This window comes from Anguilla anguilla, chromosome 14, assembly GCF_013347855.1.
Source record: "Anguilla anguilla isolate fAngAng1 chromosome 14, fAngAng1.pri, whole genome shotgun sequence".
Lineage (NCBI taxonomy): Eukaryota > Metazoa > Chordata > Actinopteri > Anguilliformes > Anguillidae > Anguilla > Anguilla anguilla.
The window spans coordinates 11,285,077-11,308,484 of record NC_049214.1 but is presented as its reverse complement, the minus strand read 5'-3'; the positions used below and the strand labels follow the sequence as shown (position 1 = coordinate 11,308,484).

Here is a 23,408-nt window from a genome sequence, read left to right as displayed (position 1 = left end):
CACCGACTTCTACTGTAAAAAGTAAGGTCTAAAAGCACAAACACCTACATGCCACTAGGGACAAGAACAATTCATTTAAAAAATGTAAATAATCTCATGTAGCAGCATTGATTTCATGGTATACCACACTACAGGACTGGGATTTTTTGATTAAGAAGTAAAAGCTACAAAGCTTCATTCCTACAATGACGTCAAAAGGCACAGGTAAATTCGACCAGTATTCACCTGTGCATCTTAATTCCTGAAACCCTACTCCAGATGGCATGTTGCCCAAGTTACCTAAAACCAGGCCTTGATACAACTGTCCAAAGTCACGGTGATATCCCAATGAATTCCTCAAAAAACACTTGATAGCTTGACTCACATTTTAGGTCAGACTTACTACAGCAATAATATACATCTTAAATAGAAAATCTTGCATAAGATTATGAACATGGCATATGCCAATACAGCAAAGTTGATGCAAACAAAGATGAGACTACAGTTCTGTACCCACTCTTTTAATTCATTTTGAACTGGAAGGAAAAAAAAAAAAAAAAAACACAAAACAAAAAGAAACAATCCAGAACAGAATGACAGATCACAACACCCATATACGCAAAGCACAATGAAAAAAAATTCAGGAACATCTCCCTATTTACAGTTGGGCACATGGCGTGTCAACAACTTCTGTAGATAACAAAATAAAGCTTAAAAGAATGATTTGATTAAAAAAGGACAAGAATCCCCGAGCTGCCACCAGGGTACACAGTTGAACTCTCAGTCGACCTGCCCATCTGAAAGAGAAGATAGAAATTTGTGTTAATTATTTGAACCACGGACAACTTTTAAAAACTGAAAATTAGAGCACGTCCACGTTTCACTGATTAACTTCTTGTGCTGCCAAACTAAAGCTATTAAGTTCTCCAGTCTGTTCAAAAGATCATATGTTCAACATGCAGCTTTGCAAAAGGGACCACCAGCCGGCAAAAGCTTCAGCTCCATTTTATTGGTGGACAATTTCACCACTGAGGAGCAATGCCAAATAGGACTCAAGCTTTCTTTACAACCCCATTTAGGCAGAAGACCCAGCCAATTAATAGAATGTCTCCTTAAATCACTAAAATAATTTTAAATGTCAGCTTTTTATGGCTTCATAAAGCTTGTTTACATATGATCTTTAACACCTATGTTTTAAGGAAAAGGTTTGTGGCGTTTATCATGTGAAGTTCTTTAAAGGCTATAAAGAAAAAGCAAGCATTATGAGTAAGCAATTTAAAGGAAGTTCATTTTAGAAAAGAAAAAAAAAAAACACTGATGCTCCAGAACTGAAATACAAGAACACTAAAATAGAGAATACAATAAAGCAGTTAACAGCACTTAATGTTCATTTTAAAATTCCTGTAAAAAACCAATTTTCACAAATCGTTAAACAAAACATTGTCAACTTAAAAATAAAAAAGTGTAGATTTCCTTTCTGTTTTATGCTTTTTACGCTGGTACAGGAAGGTGGAAGAGACCATACCACAGGACAGCGTTTTCTTGTGCATGCCGTGCTCTCTGCCCGCTATGTGCGACGCCCAGAGAATGTCGTGGTCAGGTGACACACGGCCTGCAATGAAGTCCTCACTGGCAGGTACAAACAAGGTACAATGAGAATTAGGAAGAGGATAGAAAATAAGGATAGGCCCTTACTTGTACCCTTTAGCAGTACGTTACCTGTTAAATTTGCTATCAAGTCTCTGTATGTTATTTCCACCTGTTATGAAAAGCAGGGAGGGAAACAAAGAAAAGGAAAAAAAATCTCCAGAAAAACATGTTTTTCTGGAGAGCTAAAAGAAAAATGCTACATAAGCATTGGCAATTAAAGATCTATAGACATTATTTAAACAAAATTCAACATTCAAAATTGGGTGCGTGGCAAAGTTCTACCACTTTTTTTTGGGTTGGAAGTATTTTGGGTTGCAAATGTCTATTGATCTTTAAAGTACTGAAGTCAGCCAAAACAATTTATTAAAAAGAAAAGTAAATAAATAAAAAAGGGAAGCACAAGCTGCATTCTTACCAAAATTATTTCAGCAGGTCTAGATTTCTGATCAGTATGGCTGGTAGTTGTTCTGGTGGTTTCCACCTTCCCGTGAAGCTTTGCCATAACTGCTTTGCTGGCCTAATGACACAGATTATGGGACAGCGGTTGGATGCAAATTTAAGCAAGGCAAAAAACAAAACATGACACTGCAGCAATTTTCATAGAAATCTAACTTTTACCCCAGGTAAAGCTGACTTGAAGCTACATAAAGGTTTGTTTTGTTTTAGGATTCTTTTCAATGCCATTGTTCTTCTGTATTGGAATAATACACTGTATATTATCTTACCATAATTAAACTGTGCACATTAAAAACAGAATATTGCCAATTTGGCTTTTAAAATCATTGAAATAAATACCAATTGAACCTATTTTTGATCAGAATTGCAGTCTTGTGCATTGGGGCAATTGAAGGAATAAGGTCACACAGTAGAGGCAAATGTAAATCCATGGTTTTATTGGGCAACAGGAATACATAAGCAGCTTAGTTTAAAGCTGCCAAACTGACCAACGTCTGTATGGTGTGTACAGCCTGTTATCATTTGAATTTTGCTAGATCACGTCTGTTCGATCATGTATGATCAAACAAACAGACGTGTTTGAGCCAATTAGGCTCTCCGCCCAGTTTCCACAAAAATGTGAAACAGAAGCTGTTACCATAACAAAATAACATTTCATTGCCAACTCCAAGGAATCGTTTAAGCCTCCTGTAAATCCCCCCTGCCAAAGCCACAGTACTACCAATTTTGGCCAAGCAACGTATTACGGTACCATCAATAGTTTGCCTTACCATTGTAGTCGTCGTAGCTCTGTCCATAGCCATAGGTATTGTAGTTGTAGTTAGTAGAATAATCATAGCCAGGGTAGCCATTGTATCCTGTGTTGTATCCATTCCCATAACCACCATAATTCTGGCCATAGTAGTTGTTGTAGCCCTGACCGTAGCTGTTACTTTGACCTGTTACAGACAAGTGAAAACTATTCAGTACAATGTCCTCACATGCCCCAGTCTCTTTTCCACCAAAAAAAACAGCCAATTAACTTGAACATTCAGCCAGTCTACTCTACACAGGTTTAACATCCCCCATCTCTCAGAATTGTGAATTATCCTCAAAGTGTCACTAGTTGGATAGGGCAAGTGGCCGAGCAGTTTTACTTGCATGGGGTAAAATTGGGTGTCAGACAAGTGTTGAACCCTGCCATACCCTCCTGAGACCTGGCAGAAATAAAAGTTGAATGTCCCTTGTTGTCTACATTTCAGCATAGTACAATATGGGTCTTGAGATCAAGACCAAAGACTCATGTCCACTACAGGTGACAAAAATTAATAGCCAGATCTTAGGAGGACATCAAAACCAGGAGTCTTATCAAGAGGTAGTGTCCATTAATGTGAAAATTCTAATTGCAACAGTCATTTAGTTTTCTGACAAAACTGTGTATTCTCTGTTACAGGCAAGTGCAAGAAACCAAGATGAGCTTAAGTGACAAAGGCACAGCTAAAGTCAACAAAATTCCTAAATCTTCCTCTTCCTCAAGAGTGTGAAATAAGTGTGGCATACCTCTGCCACGCCCTCTGGATCCCCCTCTTCCTCCGTAGTTACCCCTGTCCCCTCTGTGTTGCTGCTGTTGTCTGTAAACTTCTTTGGGCTGGGCAACTTTGATTTCACACTGAAAGGCAAGTGTACAATGTTAATTTACATTGCATTTGTTCCAATTTGTTTTGATATGCAGGCACTTCAACACTTACCAATTTTCTCAGTCATTATCCTTTACATTTTTTACCCATTCCAGAATTTATATTCACAAAACACAATCAAGAAAGAGCACAACAGTAAATGTGTTCAGCTGGGATATTACAACAAGTCCACACACCTTTCCAGACCCAACTTGATGGTAACGATTCTCCAGAAGTTTCTGGACAGGTTCCTCCTCCAAGTATGTCACAAAACAGAAACCCCTCCTCTCATTGGTTTTGGTGTCCATTGGCAGTTCAATGCTGTCGATCTGTTGACAAATTTAACAGTCAGGTTCACAGGTTAATGAACTGTCCCAAACAAACACGTTCCAAAATTCAAGTACTGCCCTTTGACGGTTCATTAGTCTGACCAGTGTTAAAACACCAGATGAGTTTTCCCTTTGGCAGCAGTTCTCATTAGCAACAGTTCAATAGTGCTGAAGTAAAACATTTTAAAATAAATCCCAATACCCAATGTTACACAGTCATAAAAAAACCTAGACACTAGGACAGATCCAAATAACATTTCCCATACAAATCTACCCTCCAAACTACTTACATCTCCAAATGTGCCAAAGTAATCTCGGATCTGGTCCTCCGAGGTCTCTGGGCTCAGCCCTCCAACAAACACTTTCTTAGGAGGCTCCTTGCCCTTCATTGCTTTGGCTCTCTTAGGATCAATAAGCTTCCCATCCAATTTATGTTCTTTCAGCTCCAACACCTGGAGAAACAGGAAATTAAATGAACTAATCCATTTGAATTCAAGCCCAATTTTTCATAGAATAAGTCTAAATTATGGTATAACATACCCTCTCCACGCTGTCTGCATCTTTGAAGAGGACGAACCCAAAGCCCCGGGACCGTCCCGTAATGGGGTCTGTTTTGATGGTACAATCCAGGACCTCTCCAAACTTTGACAGGTAATCTGTGAGATCTTTCTTGCTGGTATCCCAGCTGAGGCCACCAATGAACATTTTGCTGCGGATTGAAAATGAATCCATAAACCCACAGTAATGCTGACCGTTTGTGTTAAGTGATACAGGTGATATTGGTAGAGGGAAGGAAAAATAATGAAAATGGACAAGGTGCAGGAAAAGAGCTAGTATCACTATTATTTTCCCACTGGCATCGAAACTACCCATCAAAGAGTTTCATCTGATACTGACGCCAACTTCCTGTTTAGAGCAGTTAAAACGTTAGCACGCATTACTGCGACATGAATGATATAGAACTTCGGCTACTCAGGATTTGAAACGCCAATGCCTTGTTCATAACTACTTTAACTTGTAAGCAAACAATCCCTTAATTCTACCGTATACTACTCGGTTGAGTTAAAGCAATGCCAGATAGTCATCAGTGCAAACGAACAAACCTGCTACGAAGCTTGCAAAGCGCGGAAAAATCGCGGAAGCGCGCATACAAGCTAGCTAAATAGCAAACGTGATCTTAGAAAACATATAGTGCAGTGATAACAGGAAATGGTTTGAATTATTTTGGTACCCCCGCTACTAGCATGACGACTAAAGAAATAGTATGTACACATACATTGGCTATTCCTTGCTTATACTCGGATAAGATAACGTAAGCTCGCAATTTTTGCGAGGCTGCTCGCGCCAGCTGTAAAATAACCGTTTCACTGGCCTTAAGACACAATTCACGTTAGCCATCGAGCTAGCTACTCAGAAGATCGCGCTTTAAAACGGTTTGTGTTGCTAACGTTTGCAAACCAGCGAGCGCTAGTCGCAACCTCGACTAAAACGAGACATCGCATCGGTTGTGGCCGACCGTTAACTCCTCGTTTCTCAGAATAATCGTTTGATTGCACCGGCTGAATGTGATAACCGTGCACAAATAACTTAGCCTAGCTGCGGCCTAACTAGCTAACCTAGCCAACGTAGCTTGAGGTGTTGTCTTACCCATCGTCCTGTAGATTTTTGCTTGCATTTATTTTGGACCCCTCGGGAAATTCATCCGTGCTGAAGTCAATTTGACCTTCGTTCTCCATTTTTTTCAGCTAATAGGCGATTGTTGGCGACGTATGAATTAATCTAAAACGGTTTTCTTTAGACGACTAACACAGAGACAACAACCAACTTCAGCCGCGTCGTACAAAATGGCTGACTGAAACAGAATGACTCAGGGGACTTTCATCAACGATTTTAAATGGCAGACAGAACTCCGCCCCCGTGAGAGGCGTCATCATTTCCGATGTAGTGTCGATTACTGTATTTACTATAGTGTAAATGAGTAATTTGTTTTATTTTTAGTAGCTTTTGAATGTTTAGTAGCTAATTCAGTTAATCGAAGTAAAAAAAAAAGTGCAGTTTAACTGACACAAGCAACCACGACCATTTACCAGGTTATAAACGGGGAAGATAGTAAAATTTCTAAATTCGAAATGTAGAAACCTAGAATAATACAACTCTAACACCAGACAATTTTTTGTTAGAGATTATACGATTCAATTTATAATATTTTGCCTAATTCGGTACTAATTATAAATTGGGTGACTTAAAATATTACCAACATAATATGCTGGATTACCCAAAAGGTGCAATCTGACTACTTTTGGATTACTTTAAATTTCATTAGCCAAAAATATTCTACAGTAGACATATCAGAAAAATCACGTCACTTACTTCATTTTTGTTATCCGATTACTTAATCCAGATTATATGTAATATGTCACTATGCAACCCTGGCTAAGGGCAATATGGTACCTGTAGCGCCTGACTGATTTGCAGCGATTGTGTCCAGAGACAAACCAGACAGATCTTGTACAGTATTCACTATTTTTATTGCATGCAGGTAGGCGGTGGTGCTGGTGAAGTTTTTGATGAAGCACCTATAATAAAATGCCAGGCCCAGGTAGAAGTCTCTTTTTGTCACCGCATTCAGCATTCGGTAATCCACACCGAACCAGAGTGAGCCGTCTTTTTTCTGCACCATCGCCACCAGGGAGGCCCAGGGACTCTCAGAGTGGCGGCAAAAAACTGCTGCTAACACCCATCATAGTTACTGGCTGATGGGTGCAGCTGTGCCCATATTCATGACACGCTTGGTGACATGGGCTCACATGCACTTGCTGTTGCTGACTCTGAACAGATATCAATGGGATAGGAAAAACCCTGTTATCTGATGCCATTTTTTGTGTCTGTTTCTTAACCTCTCAACTTATTTTGGTCGCAAATTCAGTTGTATCCTCTCTTCCACCTTTTCTTTCAGCCGTCCAACTCCTTTTATCCAAGCTCATTTTTTCATGTCCCCTTCCAGATAGAAAAATGTGCTTAGCCTATATCTGGCCCACATATTTTACTTTTTTCTGCATCGATATATGCCCTATTAACATGCTGATTTTCACATGTTAACAATGCATTGAAAACATGCAAACATCACGCTGACAATGCGTTAACGAAGCGTGATTCCAGACGTCAATTTCACATATTTTTGACCCATTGTCGGCTACAATTGGCTGTGTGGTTATGGGCTACATACTGTATACCAACCTTGGCCCAATAATAAACATACTATCCAAAAGCTGGTATGTTACTTCCACATCTGGCCCTTTTTTGGCCCACATACAAATAATCAGTCCAGCTGTCAGCCGACACTGCTAGACAAAAGCCAGAATCAGCAGCTTTCTCTTTCCCCTTTAGTATATCTCTGTTAGGGTGTGCTAAAATCAATTTAATGAACAGAAGAATTTCATGGTGTCACCATTGATGTCTCAGTTTGTGCCATGGATAAAAGAAAGCCTACAGCCAGTATCTTTAGATATGCCAGAATGGCCCAGGGATGGAATGCTTGTATCTGCATTAACAGAATATTGTCTCGCTATGCTTGTTATTCAGCTGCAGTATATTTATTAAGCATGGTGGTGTAGTGGGTTGTACTGTTGCCTCACAACAAGAAGGTCCTTAGTTCAAATCTCGGTTCAAATCTTGTCTTTCTGTGGTGAGTTTGCATGTTCTCCCTGTGTCCACGTTGGTTTCCTCCAGGTAATCTGGTTCCCTCCCACAGTCAAAAGTCATGCAGGGTAGGTTAATTGGAGAGTCTAAGTTTCCTTCCACAGTTAAAAGACGTGCATGTTAAATTTCCTCCCACAGTCAAAAGACATGCATTAGGCTAATTGGACAGTCTAAATTTCCCCTAGGTGAGAATGAATGGTGTGCGTGTGCCCTGCGGTTGACTGGCAAACTGTTCAGGGTGTGTTCCTGCCTCTTGCCCAACGCATGCTGGGATAGGCTCCAGGACCTCCTGTGACCCTGACCAGAAATAAGCAGGTATAGATAATGGATGGATACCTTTAACAGTTATAGGCTGAAAACTCACAATTCAGCATTCAATTTACATTTGACAGCCCTGCTGAAAATCTGGAAAATTCTTAAAATCTTAAACCAGCCTAAACTGGTCTGTGTCTTCAACACTTTTAGCTGGTTGACCAGTTGTTTGCCACCTGACCAGCCTATATTGTCAGGTAGTCCACTAGTGTGACCACCAGCTTTGTCCAGCTACAGACCAGCTTTGACTAACCATAGACCAGTTATGATCAGATAGAAGTGTCAAAAGAAAACACATCTTAAAACCATCTAAAACCAGATAAGAACCCAACCAGGTCTTAGCTGGAAATTTCAGTAGGGATGGCACCATCTAGTGTTTGCAGGAAACTCACTTATCTTTAACCAACATTGACTTCAGACACTATTGTTGTTTTCCCATCTGTGAGAAGTTCGAGTTGTGCCTTGTTTCTGACATTTCTGAGGGGATAGTAAAAGCATCTTTGCAGTTCATTCCATGCAGCGCATTCTGTCAGCCATTGTCCTGTCAGTCCCTTCAAAGAGTATAAACCGAGGTACGTTCAGCTTTCAAACCAGGAAACAGAATTTCGATATGTTGCCACCTTGAGCACAGTAAACGGATAACATTTTAAAGATTATTTAGTTAATGTCAGTAGCACACAAAACCACAGCAAAATGATGCTCATGTACTTGAGAAACGCAAGGTTGTAAATCAATGATTAAATTCTGAATAACCTAGCGGAAGTGAATCATTGACCAGTCATGAGCGTTCCGCCGCCATGTTAGGATGATAAGAAGGCGTGGCTTTTCGTCTTATCGTTTGGACAAGTTACTCCACTCTCTACACTGATTGGTGATTGCCTTCTACTTTGACTGTGTTGCTCAGCTGTCGAACGTGTTCACAGCGCTCAGACGTACTACTTTTGCTTGAATTGGCTTGAACACATTTAACTACGGCGAACTCGCCAAACCAACAGAACCAGGGTCGGATTTTGGATGTAAGGTCGCAATTTTTTCGCTTCTGATTGGATTAAACCTTCATTAGATAATAAGCGCGAAAAGTGGGAACTTGCTTGGTACCGGTGTTATCTCGTGGTGGTTTTGCCTGCGGTATGAATGCGATTTTGTCGGCTAAATTCACGCAGAATAGATTTTTAAAGGGATCTGTCGAACGCACGTGAAGTACACTCGTTTAGCTAGCCTGCTACATAACCATATCATCGGTGCAGCTGTTCAGTTTTTTCTCCCCCATTATCATCCGTCTAACGTAAGATGGCTACAGTTGCAATACCAGCTAACATCAGCGTACTGTTATTGGACATTGAAGGAACTACGACACCAATCACATTTGTTAAGGCAAGTTAACAATTATATGATCGCCTACATTTGGATGTGCACAGCCCTAAAAAATTAACCATGCAAGAAAAAAACGATTTACGTCTAAATTGCAGTAAATAACCATTCCATTTCCTTCCATTGCAGGATATTCTATTTCCATATATCAAGGAGCATCTAGAGGACTACCTGTCTGCACACTGGGAAGAGGACGAGTGCAAGCAAGATGTGTATCTCTTAAAAAAGCAGGTAGCCTGTCTTGCCAGCCTCCGAGAGTGTGTAGATCGATATCAGTACCGTAACAACGACGTGGCTAGCCTTAAGCGCTCAGTGTAGTTACGTTACAAATGGAATCAATATATGCTCTTTATAATATCTTGGAAAATGGCATTGTGTTTGACATCGGTGTGAAACTGGGCGTGTCGGAATTTGTGCACTAATGTACCGCGGTAGCTGCAACGCTGCCTCGATATCCGAATGAATGCGGTCGCAATATCCCCTGCTTGAAGCCGGGAGCAGAGCAACGTATCAATTGGAATTTTGATTTTTTTTGTTTTTTTTTTGGCTGATTTGGCAACAGTATCTGGATATGCAATAATGCTGCTCAGAGAATTATCGCGTGAAGGACCAGTGTCCCTTACCCTTACAGGGTATAGGACCATAATCAGTGAATGTCAGCATAGCCGCTCGCATTGTTTGCGATTAAAGTGCAGTGGGGATCGCACAATGTTATAAGTATAGGCTATTCTTTCGTGGCTATATAATATTTATATTATCCTGAAATTATTCCCGAGACAAACCTGCGTTGCGTCTGGGTTGCCTTCAGCATTTTAAACTGTTTGCGATTGATTGAAGTGATCCATTAAGACGCATTCGTTTATCATGCACATGTGCAACTGGGTGAAACCATAATAGATGTAAGGCCCAATGGGCATTTGGTGTGTCTGTGCGCTTCTGTATGCGGAGTGTAGAAGAGGCTGCAATATGCCGTTCAGGAAATTAGACGGTAGTGCCGTGATTTCCATATTATAACTTCCTTAAGATGGCGGGGAGCCTTTGTGAGAGTGCTGGATTGTACGAAGTGCTTCCATCCTCTCCCCTGCTGAAATGACTGGCTGTCAGCCAGTAACCAATTTTTCCCCTGGACTGCTGTTTTACAGGTGTAAACGTGTGGACTGTACTGCAATTTTGTGAGTGGGTTGTTACATTTTTATCTTTCTGTTTTGCAGTGCTTCACTGTGTCATGCAAACTGACATTCTGTTTGTGCAATGTTCTACCTGTCCCATAGATAAATGTATCAGGTAATGGGCAGGCTGCAGCAATGGATTCTACTTAAAAGTGCCATTATTTGTTTTGTTTCAGGCAGAGGAGGACACCAGGCAACACCGAGCTGGCCCGGTCCACGCTCTAGACCAGACAGTGCACACCGATGAGGAGAAGGCTATTCGCGAGGTGGTGGACAACGTCCTGTGGCAGATGGCATCAGACAGGAAGACCACTGCACTGAAGCAGCTACAGGGGCACATGTGGAGAGCGGCATATGCTTCAGGGAAAATCAAAGGCGAGTAAGTAGTGGGTGACGTACTATATTTATGTAATTCTGAATTCTCGGACCCTCTCGTCTTTTTTCCAAGGTGAGGACTATTGTGGAGACAGTACTGATGTGCAGGCTGCAAGACAAACGTAGTTTGACCTAATAAAGACAAACGAAGGTCCCCAGCCTCGGTTTGGGGCAGTGTCCACGTGGTTTTGGGGCTTGCCTTTAAAGGATTGGAAGCTGCCGGGTGTATGCCGGTGGCAGAATGAGAGACACTGTGGTTCTGACTCCTGCTCCCTACCCTCTGTCTCTCTCTTCTGTGTGTGGAACAGAGTGTACCAGGATGTGGTTCCAGCCATCCGAAGGTGGAGGAGGCTTGGACTCAAGGTCTACATCTACTCCTCAGGAAGTGTAGAGGCACAGAAGCTGCTGTTCAGATACTCTGTAGAAGGCGATCTCCTAAATGTAAGGGTTTTTTTTGTCTGGAGATGCATCTTTTTTTCTTTATTTTTTTTTTGAGCAATGGGTGTATTCTTTTCTGTAGAATTACATTCAGCAGACAAATGGAACCATTGTTTTTATCATACTCTTTGTCAAGTAAATTTGGGCATTTAGAATTATGGGCATTTATTCATTTGGTCATTAATTGTACTAAACTTAAGTTATTTTTTTTTTTAAATTTCTCCCTCTCCCCAGTTATTTGATGGTCACTTTGACACTAACATGGGCCTCAAAGTGGAGAGCAAAAGCTACCAGAAGATTGCAGACAGACTTGGGTGTGCACCTGAAGACATCATGTTCTTGACAGACATCACACGAGGTATTTTAATAGATCACAGCGTCAGTATTTTGTATGATTGCATTTATGATTGGAATTTTTTAATATTTATTGAACATTCATTAATGTCAATATTTTTTTTTCTGAAGAGTAATTACCAAGGGTGTTGAGGATGCACATGTAGGTATTTTGTGGGATAAAATGCCCTGAAAAGCTACAACTTCAGAAAGCCTATGAATGTACAGATTTTTAAATTTAGTATAAATGCAACTACAGTGCAATCCTTTGGAAATGAATAAAGTGAGTGTGGAATATTGAATGCTTCAGGTAAAATGTCTTTATTAATTGATCAGCAATTAAGACTCAGAAGTGGAAATCAAGCCAAAGGATTATGCATGCAGTGTAAAAGTAAAATAAATACTTGATCGTTAAACATTATAGTTCAGTTAATTTTTGATTATCAAATAAATAAAGTTAAAGTGATGATTCATGTACACAGATTTGGAAATGGACATGGAACACATTTTACACATGCAGAAAGTATCTACTGTATGCAGCACCTCAAGATACAGCTGAGTCCATAGACCTTGCAGTGATTTGACACCGATATTCGCTGCTCTGCTCACTGTGTGTCCACCAGAGTAAGGGTAGGCCCAGGCCTGTGCCGCTGGCAGCGGGAAGCTGGCAGGGGGCACAGATAACACTTAGTGTCAAAGCGGGTGCTTTGTGTTTCCATAGAAGCCAGGGCAGCGGAGGAGGCTGGGGTGAACGTGACCGTGGTGGTCAGGCCAGGAAACATGGAGCTGACCGAGGAAGAGAAATCGCACTACAGCCTCATCACGTCTTTCAGTCAGCTGGAAGTACCAGGATCTGCTTAACACGGTACAGAGTGTATGCACTTGTGCACTCACTCACTCTCATACTCACTCACTCAGAAAGCTGCTTGTTTGACATTTGGGGTGGGGGGTTGGAGACTGGTGGCTGGGCATGGGGAAATGCAGGGAGGGATTCTTAGAGAAGTCGGTGAGCATTTTTTTTTGATTGGTTGTGAAATTTAAAGTTAAAGGACCCACCTGTTTTCCTCCACCTTTTTTAATCCTTTTAAATAAAACCATATTTAAATTTTATCTGAATGTGTTTTTTGTCTCCAGTGCAACTTAAATGTGTGTAGCTGCATGCCATGTTTAGATTACCTGTAAATATTTTCCACAGTGGACAGTCGAGAGTTTACATCTGTATTCCGTTCTCTCAATTCCTTGTTAATGTAATGGTTAATTAAATTAGTTTCATTCTTCCCTTTTGCAATTTCTTGGATGGTCCAGTTATGTTGTGGCATGGAAATACTCGTTTCATTGAAAAGGTGAAGGACATTCTGAGCTACAGTACGCTCATCAGTTTCTGTCAATGTATGGGATTATATTTTTCATTTTAAATAAGTTTAAGAGTTTAAAATAGGAATTTGTAAAATGGTTTAATACCAAAAAGTACATGCAACATGCATAACAAAGCACCTCACTATCACACTTTAACAGGAAATTAAGAGGCATTCAAGACAGTTTTGTTGAATTGTACTCATTAATTACAGACTTCAAAATGGGGAATTGTGAGGGCTATGACAGAAGACAGTTCTTGACCAAACAATTTCAACAATTTCTAAAAGGCTACAACCATGCCCTCGATGAAAGAACACAGCTGCGAACAAGACAGAAATTCAAACTATCAAGACAGAAAGTATCTAGGACCCCCCCCCAAAAAAAAAAACAATGTCCACAAAGATAATGAATGCACAATTTTCCACAACGATACTTTTCTACTCAAATGCACACACTGGAGAGTATCTACCTTATGGAAGGAGAGGCACTTCAAACCCAAACAAATTTACATATGAGAAACTCCATATTGGTACACTTAAAATTCTAAAGCAGTCATGAAATCCTTAGCAGTGGTGCCAAATCATGTGGCATAAAGTGCTGTACAGTATACAGGTTTTCATTCCTACCGATTGCTTCACCTGCTGATTTCACTAATTAGGTCCTACTGGTAGAAGGTGTGATAATTAGTGAAATCAGCAGGTGCAGTGATTGGTTGGAATGAAAACCTGCATACTCTCGGCCCTCCATGGCACGATTGGGTCCCACTGATCTTAAGTTTTGTCGTATAAAACACAGTATTATCAGTATAAGAGTAACACGAGACATGACCCTTGCAGACTGACAACAAAACAATCAGATAAGTTGTGAATTGTGAATTCCCTTTTTCAGAAGCTGATTCTAAACTCTAAAGCAGAGGTAGGCTGACACAGGTGACAAATACAAAAGTCCTAAGTTATTCAAACAGTGAAAATTCTATTAATGCATCATTCCCATACTCTAACAATGTTTTGGCATCTATAATACAGAGGGCATAATAGAGGTTACACAGAACACAAGAAATAGCTTGTACCTCATAATGGAGAAATGGGAGTAACAGGCTCATCATGTTACAGTTTTCATCGAACAGACAATCCATACTATAACAAAGTACAACATAGTCAATTATTGCAGATGCATATTTTTAATTGTTTTTATTGAAGGTGTCCAGCGAACTTTCCACAGTAACACCCATGAGGAGCTTGATGTCAAGATAATGTATTGTAAATATGCAGGATCAAAATCAAAATGTTCGTATCCCTTTTCCATAAAATTAAGTGCAATTAAAGATTGTAGGCCCTCACCCATTTGATGGCTCAAACTAGTGGAAAGACACTGTTACACAGAGAGACAGAAGCACACAGACACATACACACACACACACACACACACACAAACACACGCGCACACACAGACACACGTGCGCACACTGAGCCAAAACCCTTGGGGGTGAAGGGTAAAGATACATGCACCATAAAATCATTGCTGTTCATTTTCATAACTGCAAAACCAGCAGCCTCTGCCTCCTTGTGCTCTCAAATGTGTTTGATGGCCTCTATTGAGGTTTCTAGCTGACAGAAAATGTTCCAGGGATATTACATTCCACAAGCAGACATGCATTTGTGATAGCCTCCTTGTGTGGGATAGGCAGGAAGCCAGGCAGCTTGTCATAGTACTCATTGCGAGGGTGACCCCAAAAAAGCTTTATAAGCTCTAGGATACCCTACAGCTGATCAGACTGGTACTCTGAGATTTCAGAGAAGGTTTCAGACAGGCTGAGAGGGGGGTCCTGGTCGTCACTGCAGACGATCTCAAAGCGGTAGTGACGGAACTCGACGGCGAAGGTGGCGAGGAAGCCCAGGAAGAACATGACCAGGGCCCACTGTGCCCGGGCCGCATGCATGTGCAGCCGCTGTGCCATCAGAGCGAAGTCTGAGGAGTGCGGTCAAGGACAGCTAAGTGTGGATACACACACACACATATACACACTGATACACACAAACACACAGGCAGTGTGCGTGTGCGTGCATGTGTACATGTGTTAGACGGTGGAAGAAGATAACTGTGCGTGCGTGCATGCATGTGCGTGCGTTTGTGTGTACATACATGCGAGTGTGTGTGCATGTGTATGTGTGCCCGTGTGTGCGTGTGGGAGTGTCCGAGGGTCTTACAGTGGAAGGATACACAGCAGCATGCAGGATGTGACTGCTCCAGACAGCAGGAAGCGTGGGATCCCAACCTTCCTGCCCTCGTTCCTCATGTTGACCTTTAGTGTAATGACTGACTGCACCCAGCAGAAGAGGGTGCCGAGGCCAAAGGTCATGGATGTGCCAATGTTGTGGAGCTCCTCATCATTTGAAAGCTGGAGAAAAGGCAGACATGCTGAATTGAATTCAATTGACTTGTATAGTGCTTTTTACAGAGACACAGTCACAAAGACACTTTTCAGAAAGACAGGAAACACAATGGCCACAATCAACATACGTTAAGATCAGAAAAGAATTAACTTTTTCCTGCAATAAGTACAGTATCCTCGTACAACTGTATATTAATTGGGATTGCTTGGTTATGCTTAAGTTCCGTCACCCATTGTGCTATTTGTTGTTTTTGCACTTTTAGGTATTATGAATTAAAATCTTATTACAGAATTACTATAATTCTAATAACAATATGAGGCCAACTATTGCCCTGTTTTAAAAAACATCAGCGCACATCTGACTAGAGAAACACTGACTAGAGATTTTTGTTACTGACTAGAGAAACACTGACTAGAGATTTTTGTTAACATAAAAGTGATACATAAACATATTTTCTCAGATCTACAAACAACATGGCCTTATTGAAAGTGGATTATTTTGCGTTGACAACATAATATGTATCAATGTTATGAACTTAATGTTGAAAACGGACTAATTTCAACACCTCAATCTGAACTGGTAAATGCACCATAAAAATGTAGAAAAATGAAAACCAGCACAGCAACAGTGTCAGGGGAGACGGTGAGGTTTGCAGCTGAGGCCTTGTGCTGCACTGAGTACCAACTCTGCTACCGCTACTGTATTTAATAAAGAGGACTTTGTACCTGGAAGTTGCCCACCAGCGTCATCCCGAAGCAAGCCAAGGACAAGGCCACCAGACTGCCGATGTTGAGCCAGGGCTTGTGCACCCTGGCCTTCAGCTGCAGGTATCGCAGCACACCGATGATGAAGCCTAAAAAGCAGAGGAGATTTCATTTCTGCTGTTTTCTTCACCAGAAACTAATCTAAAAGGGGTGTGTGTCTGTGTATTTGTGCATAGGGTGGGAGAGGGGATATCTCATGTGACCCCATCTGTTTCTCCTGTGTGTGATACCCTGCGTTTGTATTGTATTTTACTCTATTGCCCTCCATTTTAATTTTTTCAATCCTACTCTTCCCTTAAACCTATTGTACACCTTTTGAACCCTTCACCTTGTCTTATGTTTATTTTCCTCTGTGCCATTTTTAGTTCAGTCTTTTTACATTCACAAGGGCAATCATCCATACCTACGAAGGCCGCCATGTTCACAACCTGACTGAAAACACAGCTGGCCGGTGGGGCATTCCCTGCAATGCTGAGGGGGATAAAATACAGCAGTAACGTATTTTCTTCTTACAAAGTGAAGTACAAATGGGCTTAATTAATCACGATACTATGCTGTGCTGAACTTTACCTTATATACGGAGGGGATTTTGGTCCTGATCGCCTAGAAGAAATTAGAATATATGTAGCAGTAAGACAAAGATAAACAATGTCGTGAAATGATATCATTAGCTAATGGTCTTTTTTTGAGGTCACCAACTGGAGCCTGTAAAGGCCATGTTTTTTCCGAACACAGTGTACAGGACACCATTTCTAAGAGCCAGAGAACTACACAGATGGACACACCAGGGAATCTATTCTCTCTCACAACAACAAATCCAGCTTACCTGTATTCTGAATTTAGTGGTGTTATTTTTTCATCTTCAACAGCAATAAAGTATCTGAAAACAACATTTAGAATATTCAGAGAAAAATTCAAATCCATTTTCAGAGAAAACATATGAAAATAAACCTCACAAGGGCTCTTCAGTGAAAATAATGTGGCAGATTTGTCACTGGCTTAATGACCTGTAGCCTTGTGCCTAAGTTTTAAAATATCAACATACAAGTATTGTACTTATGGTACTTAACTAAACGGGCGCTGACCAGATATACACAAACTCAACAGAGTATAACCACTAAACTGTTAAAGGTCAGTTCTATAAAGACCAAACAGATATGACATAGCTATGCATGTATCCATCCTGGCACACTGCCTGCCATTAAGCCTGTCAGACAGGGAAACATAGCGCTATAATGTGGGCTAAACAGTAACTAATGGTAACTAGCTAATGCCTGAGCAGTGACAGCAGGCCATAGGTGGAAGCACAGAGTGGGAGCCGAGTGTCGTAGCGGCATAACTCACACAACCCACAGCCCGGCTGCCGTGAAGACAGAGAACACGATGGGGAGAAACATCCAGGGACTGCACTTCCTCATGTCTGATGCTGTTTCCTTTAAAACACAAAGTGCAGATGCATGCTTTGCTTGGTCTCTACCCAGAACTCCTCCGCAGTTCATGAAGAAAACCATTTCTCTTATTCAAGCTCCCATCACAACCCCTTGTAAGTTTCCTTGTCTGATCATTACCAAGCTGACAGTCAAAGTTGCAAAAAACAGTGCCCTCCAAAAGAGTGAAATTTGTTATTTTTGCGGTATACTTAAACAGACCCCTTTTCAATCTTTCTAAAACTCGGCATCATTCAATCAGGGTCAATATCCTCAGTCCCTGCAGTGAAGTATTTATAACAGCTGTGGAAAGTCAGTTTAGTTTTGGAGGTAGTTATCTACAAGATTTTCTTTTGTTCCAGTGGAACTTAAGTCTGAAGCTAACTCTCTAGCAATGTCTGGCATACTAGGTTCTGAGTCTTATAATTTCTATTGCATGTCTTTTTTTTTTGTCTAATTTGTGAATTTACAGTCACATGTGAGTGTGTGATTTCTGTTTCTGTATGTAATTTCTGTCTAATTTGTATATTTAAAAAGCTCATACATCTAAAATCCAATATGGAGTTGGGGTAGACTTGATCCACCAGTTTATTGTTCAACTAACATATCAACAAATTTGTAGATTTAAATTGGGATTCTTATTTTTAATTATAATGAATTATGTAAGCATAATATTTTAATATGTACAGCATTTAGGGGTCTTCTATTGCTTGTTTCCTTGGGCTATTTTTCAGAGCGGTAACCTGTTAAAACGGTATAATTAATGGTGGCTTGTGTGCATTCAGATCTGCCACACCCTAAAATGTAGCTTCACGATTCAGCCAATAAATCTGGAAATAATAATAATAATAAGCAATAATGAATTTGTGCTCTCCTTAGCGGTGTATTTGGCGCATGGTACTCTATGGAACTACAGATCTGTGATTTAAGCTGCACAGGTATGTTTGACCTATCACAACAAAAATAGCTACAATAATTATATATATCGGAATACATATTCTTAAATGTTAGTTTCGTAATTCTAACAATAAGACAATATTCACCAGGGTGACAAAAACTTTGAATCTGTATTTTCAGCACCCCAGACTACTAGACAGCTCCACTGTTGCACTAGGATTCGCTCACAGTGGGTTTAGCTAGAAATCTGTGCGCCCAGTCTCATAATGACTTCGGCCGGTTTCGTAAACTTGTAAAGTCGGAAAAAATAGCACGTGGCCAAATTGTATATATGAGCCGTTTATGTTCGGGTGGTCATCGGCGACTGGTAAGTGACATCCGCTGAGATGTCAAGAAGCTGGACCGATGAGATCGCCAACTGCAAGACGTAAATAATGGCAGTCAAGAATAAACTCTGTGTCTTGAAATTAGGGCCTACAAAAAGTACATAAACCACCCGAAAACGGAATAAATCTCATGCCCTCACCAAACTTGGAACCTCTACTTAAACACATTGTGATACATAAATAAATGAAAGTTACCATTAACTTGGTACATTGTTGCTATTTTCCAGCAGCAGTTAACAGCAGGGTGGGGTCAGTCATACGTCACAACTGGTTGACTCAGTTTACCGCTAGTAAATGTCAGACTTTACGAGTTGACGAGGACCGGCTGAACTCGCCATCAGTGCAAACAGCGAGTGATGGGGTTGAAGAGGGCAAATAAGAAGGGAAGATGGGGAGGGGAGGTTGTCATTCATGTAATCAGCTAGACAGCTACACACTCCACATCCAAAAATCATTTTTTTAAAAAGACATGCAGGTTGGTCGACTGAGCATAAACGCTCAGTCAACCAACCCTGTATAAATAAAGGTTAATAAAAATAAATAAAATAAAAAGAAAAAAGAACATAAAGTCGCTCATTTTGAAGGTGCATAAAATCTTCGTTGCATAAATTAATTTTCATCCTATACACAAGAGTAGAATAGTAGACTATATTATGTACATATTTCATTTATTAGGACGAGAAGAATGATGGTCACGATGGTTGCAGTGATGATTATTGTTATTATTATAGCCTACACAAAATTTCACATTGCTTAACTTACCTTGTGAAATGAGGCCGAAGTTTGCAGAGAAAAATGCGTGGTAACTCCTTTTCCAAGTGCAAGTCAGACAGAGACCAGGCCTAACCTTTTTGGCAGGTGTACAACGCCCATCATTCTTTCATTCTGCAGACGCATATAACTCAAAAGGTATCCAAATGACAAAGTTTCCTTTTGTTGAAATCAAATACAAAGGCAGTCTACAAATTTCTTTCGAATTTATGCCAATTTAGGCTACACGTACAGCACTTCGAGACCACGCCGCTCTTATTCAATAGCCTAATCAGTCTCATGTTAGCAATACACTTACCGTCAATACATTTATTTATAGGGAATTTAAATTCAGAGATCGATTCAGTATAGACAAAATGCTTATTGTCGTGTAGTATCGCGTATTGCATTTTATGTTGGCCATTGTTCGCCGCAAAACCTGTGAAATGGAGGCTACCTTTTCTCTCGTAATATTATAAGCCACCGAGGTTACGTGAGATTGATATTCAGACATTCGGCGATGGTAAATTTCAATAAACCTTTATTTGCGCCATCAGTGTTTTCCAGACTCCTTGTATTTGACAGGAAAGAAGTGAACTTACGTTTCACAGTTGTTAGTTTTGCATAGCATTGCTTTTGGTTCTAAGTGAAAAGGAAAAACTACGGCGAGACACACGTAAAATATCAGCAATTGCTTTCGGAAGCGCGGAAGGATTTAGGGACCGGCACACAAGTGCGTAACTGCAAAACGCTGAAAATTCATTACTTGTTACTTTGCATTAACATTTCAAAGCAATTTTATTTTATTCAACGGTCTATAAAAGAACACGTGCAGTGTTTAAAATATAAAACTTATTTATAATAGCTGACACAATATATTTTATTTATATTTTCTAATGGTGAAATTCAGTTCCATACTATATACAAAATGTAACTTATCAATGGCACTGAGCTTATATTTATGTTATGTTTATATTGTAGAAAGAACAGTCCTGCCATATGATAATGTATTGATAATGTATATATATTGATATATGTTGAAACATTGATCTTGTCCCTGAGAGAGCTATTGTTTTTACTCAATTACTCTCTCATTTTGTAAGTTTGAGCCCTGGTATCATTTAAATTTTTATCCCTGACCACCATTCACAACCTCTCTTTTTAAGAAAAACTCCTTACAATATAGGCACATATGTAGTCTGGACCCAATTCTTACAGTTTTTGCTCAATAGTTTTCCCAGTTTTCAGGATAGAGATTTGGGGTCACGTTTATTTTCATCCCCAACCTTGCAGTCACCTTTCATCACCTCTCTTTTAGGGAAAACATCCCTACATTACATTCAAATATGCAGTCTGGGCCCAATTTTTACAGTTTTTGCTCAATAGCTCTGTCAGTTTTCAAAGTAAAGCCCAGGGATCAAGTTTATTTTCATACTGTTGGGACATTTGGGCACTGAGTACATGCACACGGTGTAACTGGTTGAAAACACAAGTGGAGTTAAATTGAGGGGGGGGGGGGGGGAGAATGAAGAGATGGGTTGCTAAGTAGAAGGTAAAGAGCTGTGAAGTGGTGATGCAGGGACTTTCCCTGTAAGAGCAAGTAAGGCAGGCTTGTCCCAGTGACTCTGTCTCACTCAGAGTGTTAGAGAATGGCAGACAAAAGACTTGTTAAAAGGGGAAATTTTTGGTAGAAGAGTCTCTCCTGCACACTACTGTCCTTTTGGTTTTATGGAGAGGAAATGATGGGGTGCAGACTTTTTTTTATTGTAAAGTCTTTGGTTGTCACTAATCAAGGTGTCAAAAGAATAGGACATTGATCTTATTGAATTCACTTCTTCTCCTAGCACTATAGGATAATCTGACTCATTGTTCAAACATCTGAATGGGATGAAAATTAACTTGATCCCAGTGCTCCCATACTGCATATTTGGCTACAATGAATATATTTTTTCCCAAAAAGAAAGGTTGTCAAATGTGACTGCATGGACAGGGCTGAAAATATAGTTGATCCCAGGGTTCTGCTTTGAAAACTGATAAAGCTATTGAGCAAAAAACAGTAAACATTAGACACAGACTGCATATCGGCCATAATGTAGGGATTTTTCTTCCTTAAAAGAAAGGTTTTGAACGGTGAGTGGAAAGACAGGGATAAAAATAAACCTGACCCCAAACCTCTATCCTGAAAACTGGGAAAACTGTTTCGCAAAAACCAGTCAAAACTGGGCCCAGTTTGCATATTTGGCCATAATGTAGGATTCTTTCCACAAAAATAAAGGTTGTGAAAGTGGACTGCATGGTCAAAGATGAAAATAATTTTTGCCCCAAGGCTTTATCTTCATAAACGAGAGTGCTATTGAGCAAAAATTTTTAAAGCTGCCCTGGACTGCATATGTGGCTATATTGTAAGAAGTTTTTGTGTGTGTGTGTGTGTAAGTTTATGAAAGGTGATTATGTAGTCAGGGATAAAACTCTCTAACTTGTGAAAATGAGAGAGTCATTGAGGAAAAACAATAGCTCTCTCAGGACCAAAATCAATATTTTGAAATATCAATATCAATACATTGTCATAAGGCAGGATTTTTTTTCCAAAAAACATAAAATGAAGCAAACGTAACATATATATATATATGCTCAGTGCTATTGATTAAAAGTTGTGTTCATTTGAACATATGTCCAATTCAAATTTCAAATTTTATTTACAGTATAGAGCACATTTCATACAAGTGATGCAGCAAAAATAAAAATAAGGAATTTAAAAATATTACAGAGGAGAAAATGGAAAACAATACAAATGGTACAAAGAGATACCAAAAACATGATACCGAGAGAGATCAAAAAAAAAAAAAAGTAAAAATCAGGGGGACTGCATTTCACTATTAGAAAACATAAATAAAAATATTTTTGTTGCCAATTTCAAATTGTTTTTTTTCCATTTAAAGTGCACGTGTTCATTTGTAGGCCAGTGAGCAAATAAACATTTCAAATTGATTTGAAACGTTGACACAAATTAGCAGTAAGTTATGAAGTTTCCACGTTTTGCAGTTATGTACTTGTTCGACGGTCCCTAGATTTCCCCATTGTCGAATGTTTGAAAATCGAATATCAGTCGTTTTTTCTACATTCTATGGTGATCGGTATAACCTCGCTTTGAAAAGCCTTCAGCAATCCCACTGCTGCGCTCTGAACTTCGTTCTTCCTGTTTGTAAAAACCCGTCTCCACTTCATCTAATAGGTGCACATTCATTCCTGAAAGTCACACAGGACTGCATTAACACATGGTCACAATCGATGTATTTGATGCACAATCAACGCCCGGGTGCAGACAAGATTCAACTGTGCATCTCAGCAGCAGCGAGATTCATTCTAGCCAGTGTAGATGAAAATGAACGGTCTAGTTATGACTATAAACGCAGTAACTATATAGGCCTGTCTTTTTTTTTTAAGGGGAATTTTCCACAATACATTCCAATTACCCTACACAGTGTCTCTTTTAGGTCCCAAATAAATGTTAGCCTTTGTTGCGTTGATGCACGAAGCTGCTAATTATACTAATATATGCCGTGAATATTTATTCAAATTAGGCTATACCATTGTCAATTAGAATTGTAATATACACATGAACCGGATGGTACATGGACGATAGTGACGCGATTGGTATGATAGTAATGT

At 39.9% G+C, this 23,408-nt stretch overlaps 3 protein-coding genes across 7 annotated transcripts; 1 reads left to right on the top strand and 2 right to left on the bottom strand.

Moving 5' to 3' along the window:
• Window positions 1-489: 489 nt before the first annotated feature.
• Window positions 490-5,956, bottom strand: hnrnpdl (heterogeneous nuclear ribonucleoprotein D-like). Of its 2 annotated transcripts, XR_004762341.1 has the most exons (9): window positions 5,717-5,956; window positions 4,610-4,778; window positions 4,360-4,521; window positions 3,938-4,069; window positions 3,625-3,733; window positions 2,856-3,023; window positions 2,045-2,146; window positions 1,505-1,608; window positions 514-776 (listed from the first exon to the last, which is right to left on the bottom strand). XR_004762341.1 is itself a non-coding variant. In XM_035391705.1 (8 exons), the coding sequence occupies exons 1-7, from the start codon at window positions 5,803-5,805 to the stop codon at window positions 2,076-2,078; spliced, it is 900 nt and encodes a 299-aa protein (XP_035247596.1). In that variant the 5' UTR covers window positions 5,806-5,956; the 3' UTR covers window positions 490-776; window positions 2,045-2,075. The 2 variants fall into 2 exon arrangements, 1 of the variants encoding a protein (XP_035247596.1); XM_035391705.1 differs by lacking the exon at window positions 1,505-1,608 and having other exon boundaries at window positions 490-776.
• Window positions 1,522-12,876, top strand: enoph1 (enolase-phosphatase 1). Of its 2 annotated transcripts, none has more exons than XM_035391710.1 (6): window positions 1,522-1,626; window positions 9,581-9,682; window positions 10,797-10,999; window positions 11,304-11,436; window positions 11,668-11,791; window positions 12,488-12,876. In XM_035391710.1, the coding sequence occupies exons 1-6, from the start codon at window positions 1,528-1,530 to the stop codon at window positions 12,625-12,627; spliced, it is 801 nt and encodes a 266-aa protein (XP_035247601.1). In that variant the 5' UTR covers window positions 1,522-1,527; the 3' UTR covers window positions 12,628-12,876. The 2 variants fall into 2 exon arrangements, with proteins under 2 accessions (XP_035247601.1, XP_035247600.1); XM_035391709.1 differs by lacking the exon at window positions 1,522-1,626 and adding an exon at window positions 8,910-9,454.
• A 325-nt stretch (window positions 12,877-13,201) lies between these two features.
• tmem150c (transmembrane protein 150C) lies at window positions 13,202-20,459 on the bottom strand. Of its 3 annotated transcripts, none has more exons than XM_035391713.1 (9): window positions 20,342-20,459; window positions 19,752-19,874; window positions 17,624-17,712; window positions 17,106-17,159; window positions 16,850-16,882; window positions 16,683-16,750; window positions 16,241-16,368; window positions 15,343-15,520; window positions 13,202-15,090 (listed from the first exon to the last, which is right to left on the bottom strand). In XM_035391713.1, exons 3-9 carry the CDS (start codon window positions 17,695-17,697, stop codon window positions 14,882-14,884), a joined length of 744 nt encoding a protein of 247 aa, XP_035247604.1. In that variant the 5' UTR covers window positions 17,698-17,712; window positions 19,752-19,874; window positions 20,342-20,459; the 3' UTR covers window positions 13,202-14,881. The 3 variants fall into 3 exon arrangements, with proteins under 3 accessions (XP_035247604.1, XP_035247605.1, XP_035247603.1); XM_035391714.1 differs by having other exon boundaries at window positions 19,752-19,836; window positions 20,342-20,447; XM_035391712.1 differs by having other exon boundaries at window positions 19,752-20,453.
• Window positions 20,460-23,408: the final 2,949 nt, after the last annotated feature.

Bases quoted from the DNA above. Each gene is read 5' to 3' on its own strand.
- hnrnpdl (XM_035391705.1), bottom strand. From the start codon at position 5,805: ATGGAGAACGAAGGTCAAATTGACTTCAGCACGGATGAATTTCCCGAG. The intron at 4,522-4,609 runs GTATGTTATACC...CTGTTTCTCCAG, and splicing joins ATGCAGACAGCGTGGAGAGG to GTGTTGGAGCTGAAAGAACA. The intron at 3,734-3,937 runs GTGTGTGGACTT...CTTGCCTTTCAG, and splicing joins ATCAAGTTGGGTCTGGAAAG to TGTGAAATCAAAGTTGCCCA.
- tmem150c (XM_035391713.1), bottom strand. From the start codon at position 17,697: ATGAGGAAGTGCAGTCCCTGGATGTTTCTCCCCATCGTGTTCTCTGTC. The intron at 16,883-17,105 runs GTAAGCTGGATT...AATTTCTTCTAG, and splicing joins CCACTAAATTCAGAATACAG to GCGATCAGGACCAAAATCCC. The intron at 15,091-15,342 runs GTATCCTTCCAC...CGCACTCCTCAG, and splicing joins CACATCCTGCATGCTGCTGT to ACTTCGCTCTGATGGCACAG.
- enoph1 (XM_035391710.1), top strand. From the start codon at position 1,528: ATGCCGTGCTCTCTGCCCGCTATGTGCGACGCCCAGAGAATGTCGTGG. The intron at 9,683-10,796 runs GTAGCCTGTCTT...GTTTTGTTTCAG, and splicing joins TGTATCTCTTAAAAAAGCAG to GCAGAGGAGGACACCAGGCA. The intron at 11,437-11,667 runs GTAAGGGTTTTT...CCCTCTCCCCAG, and splicing joins TAGAAGGCGATCTCCTAAAT to TTATTTGATGGTCACTTTGA.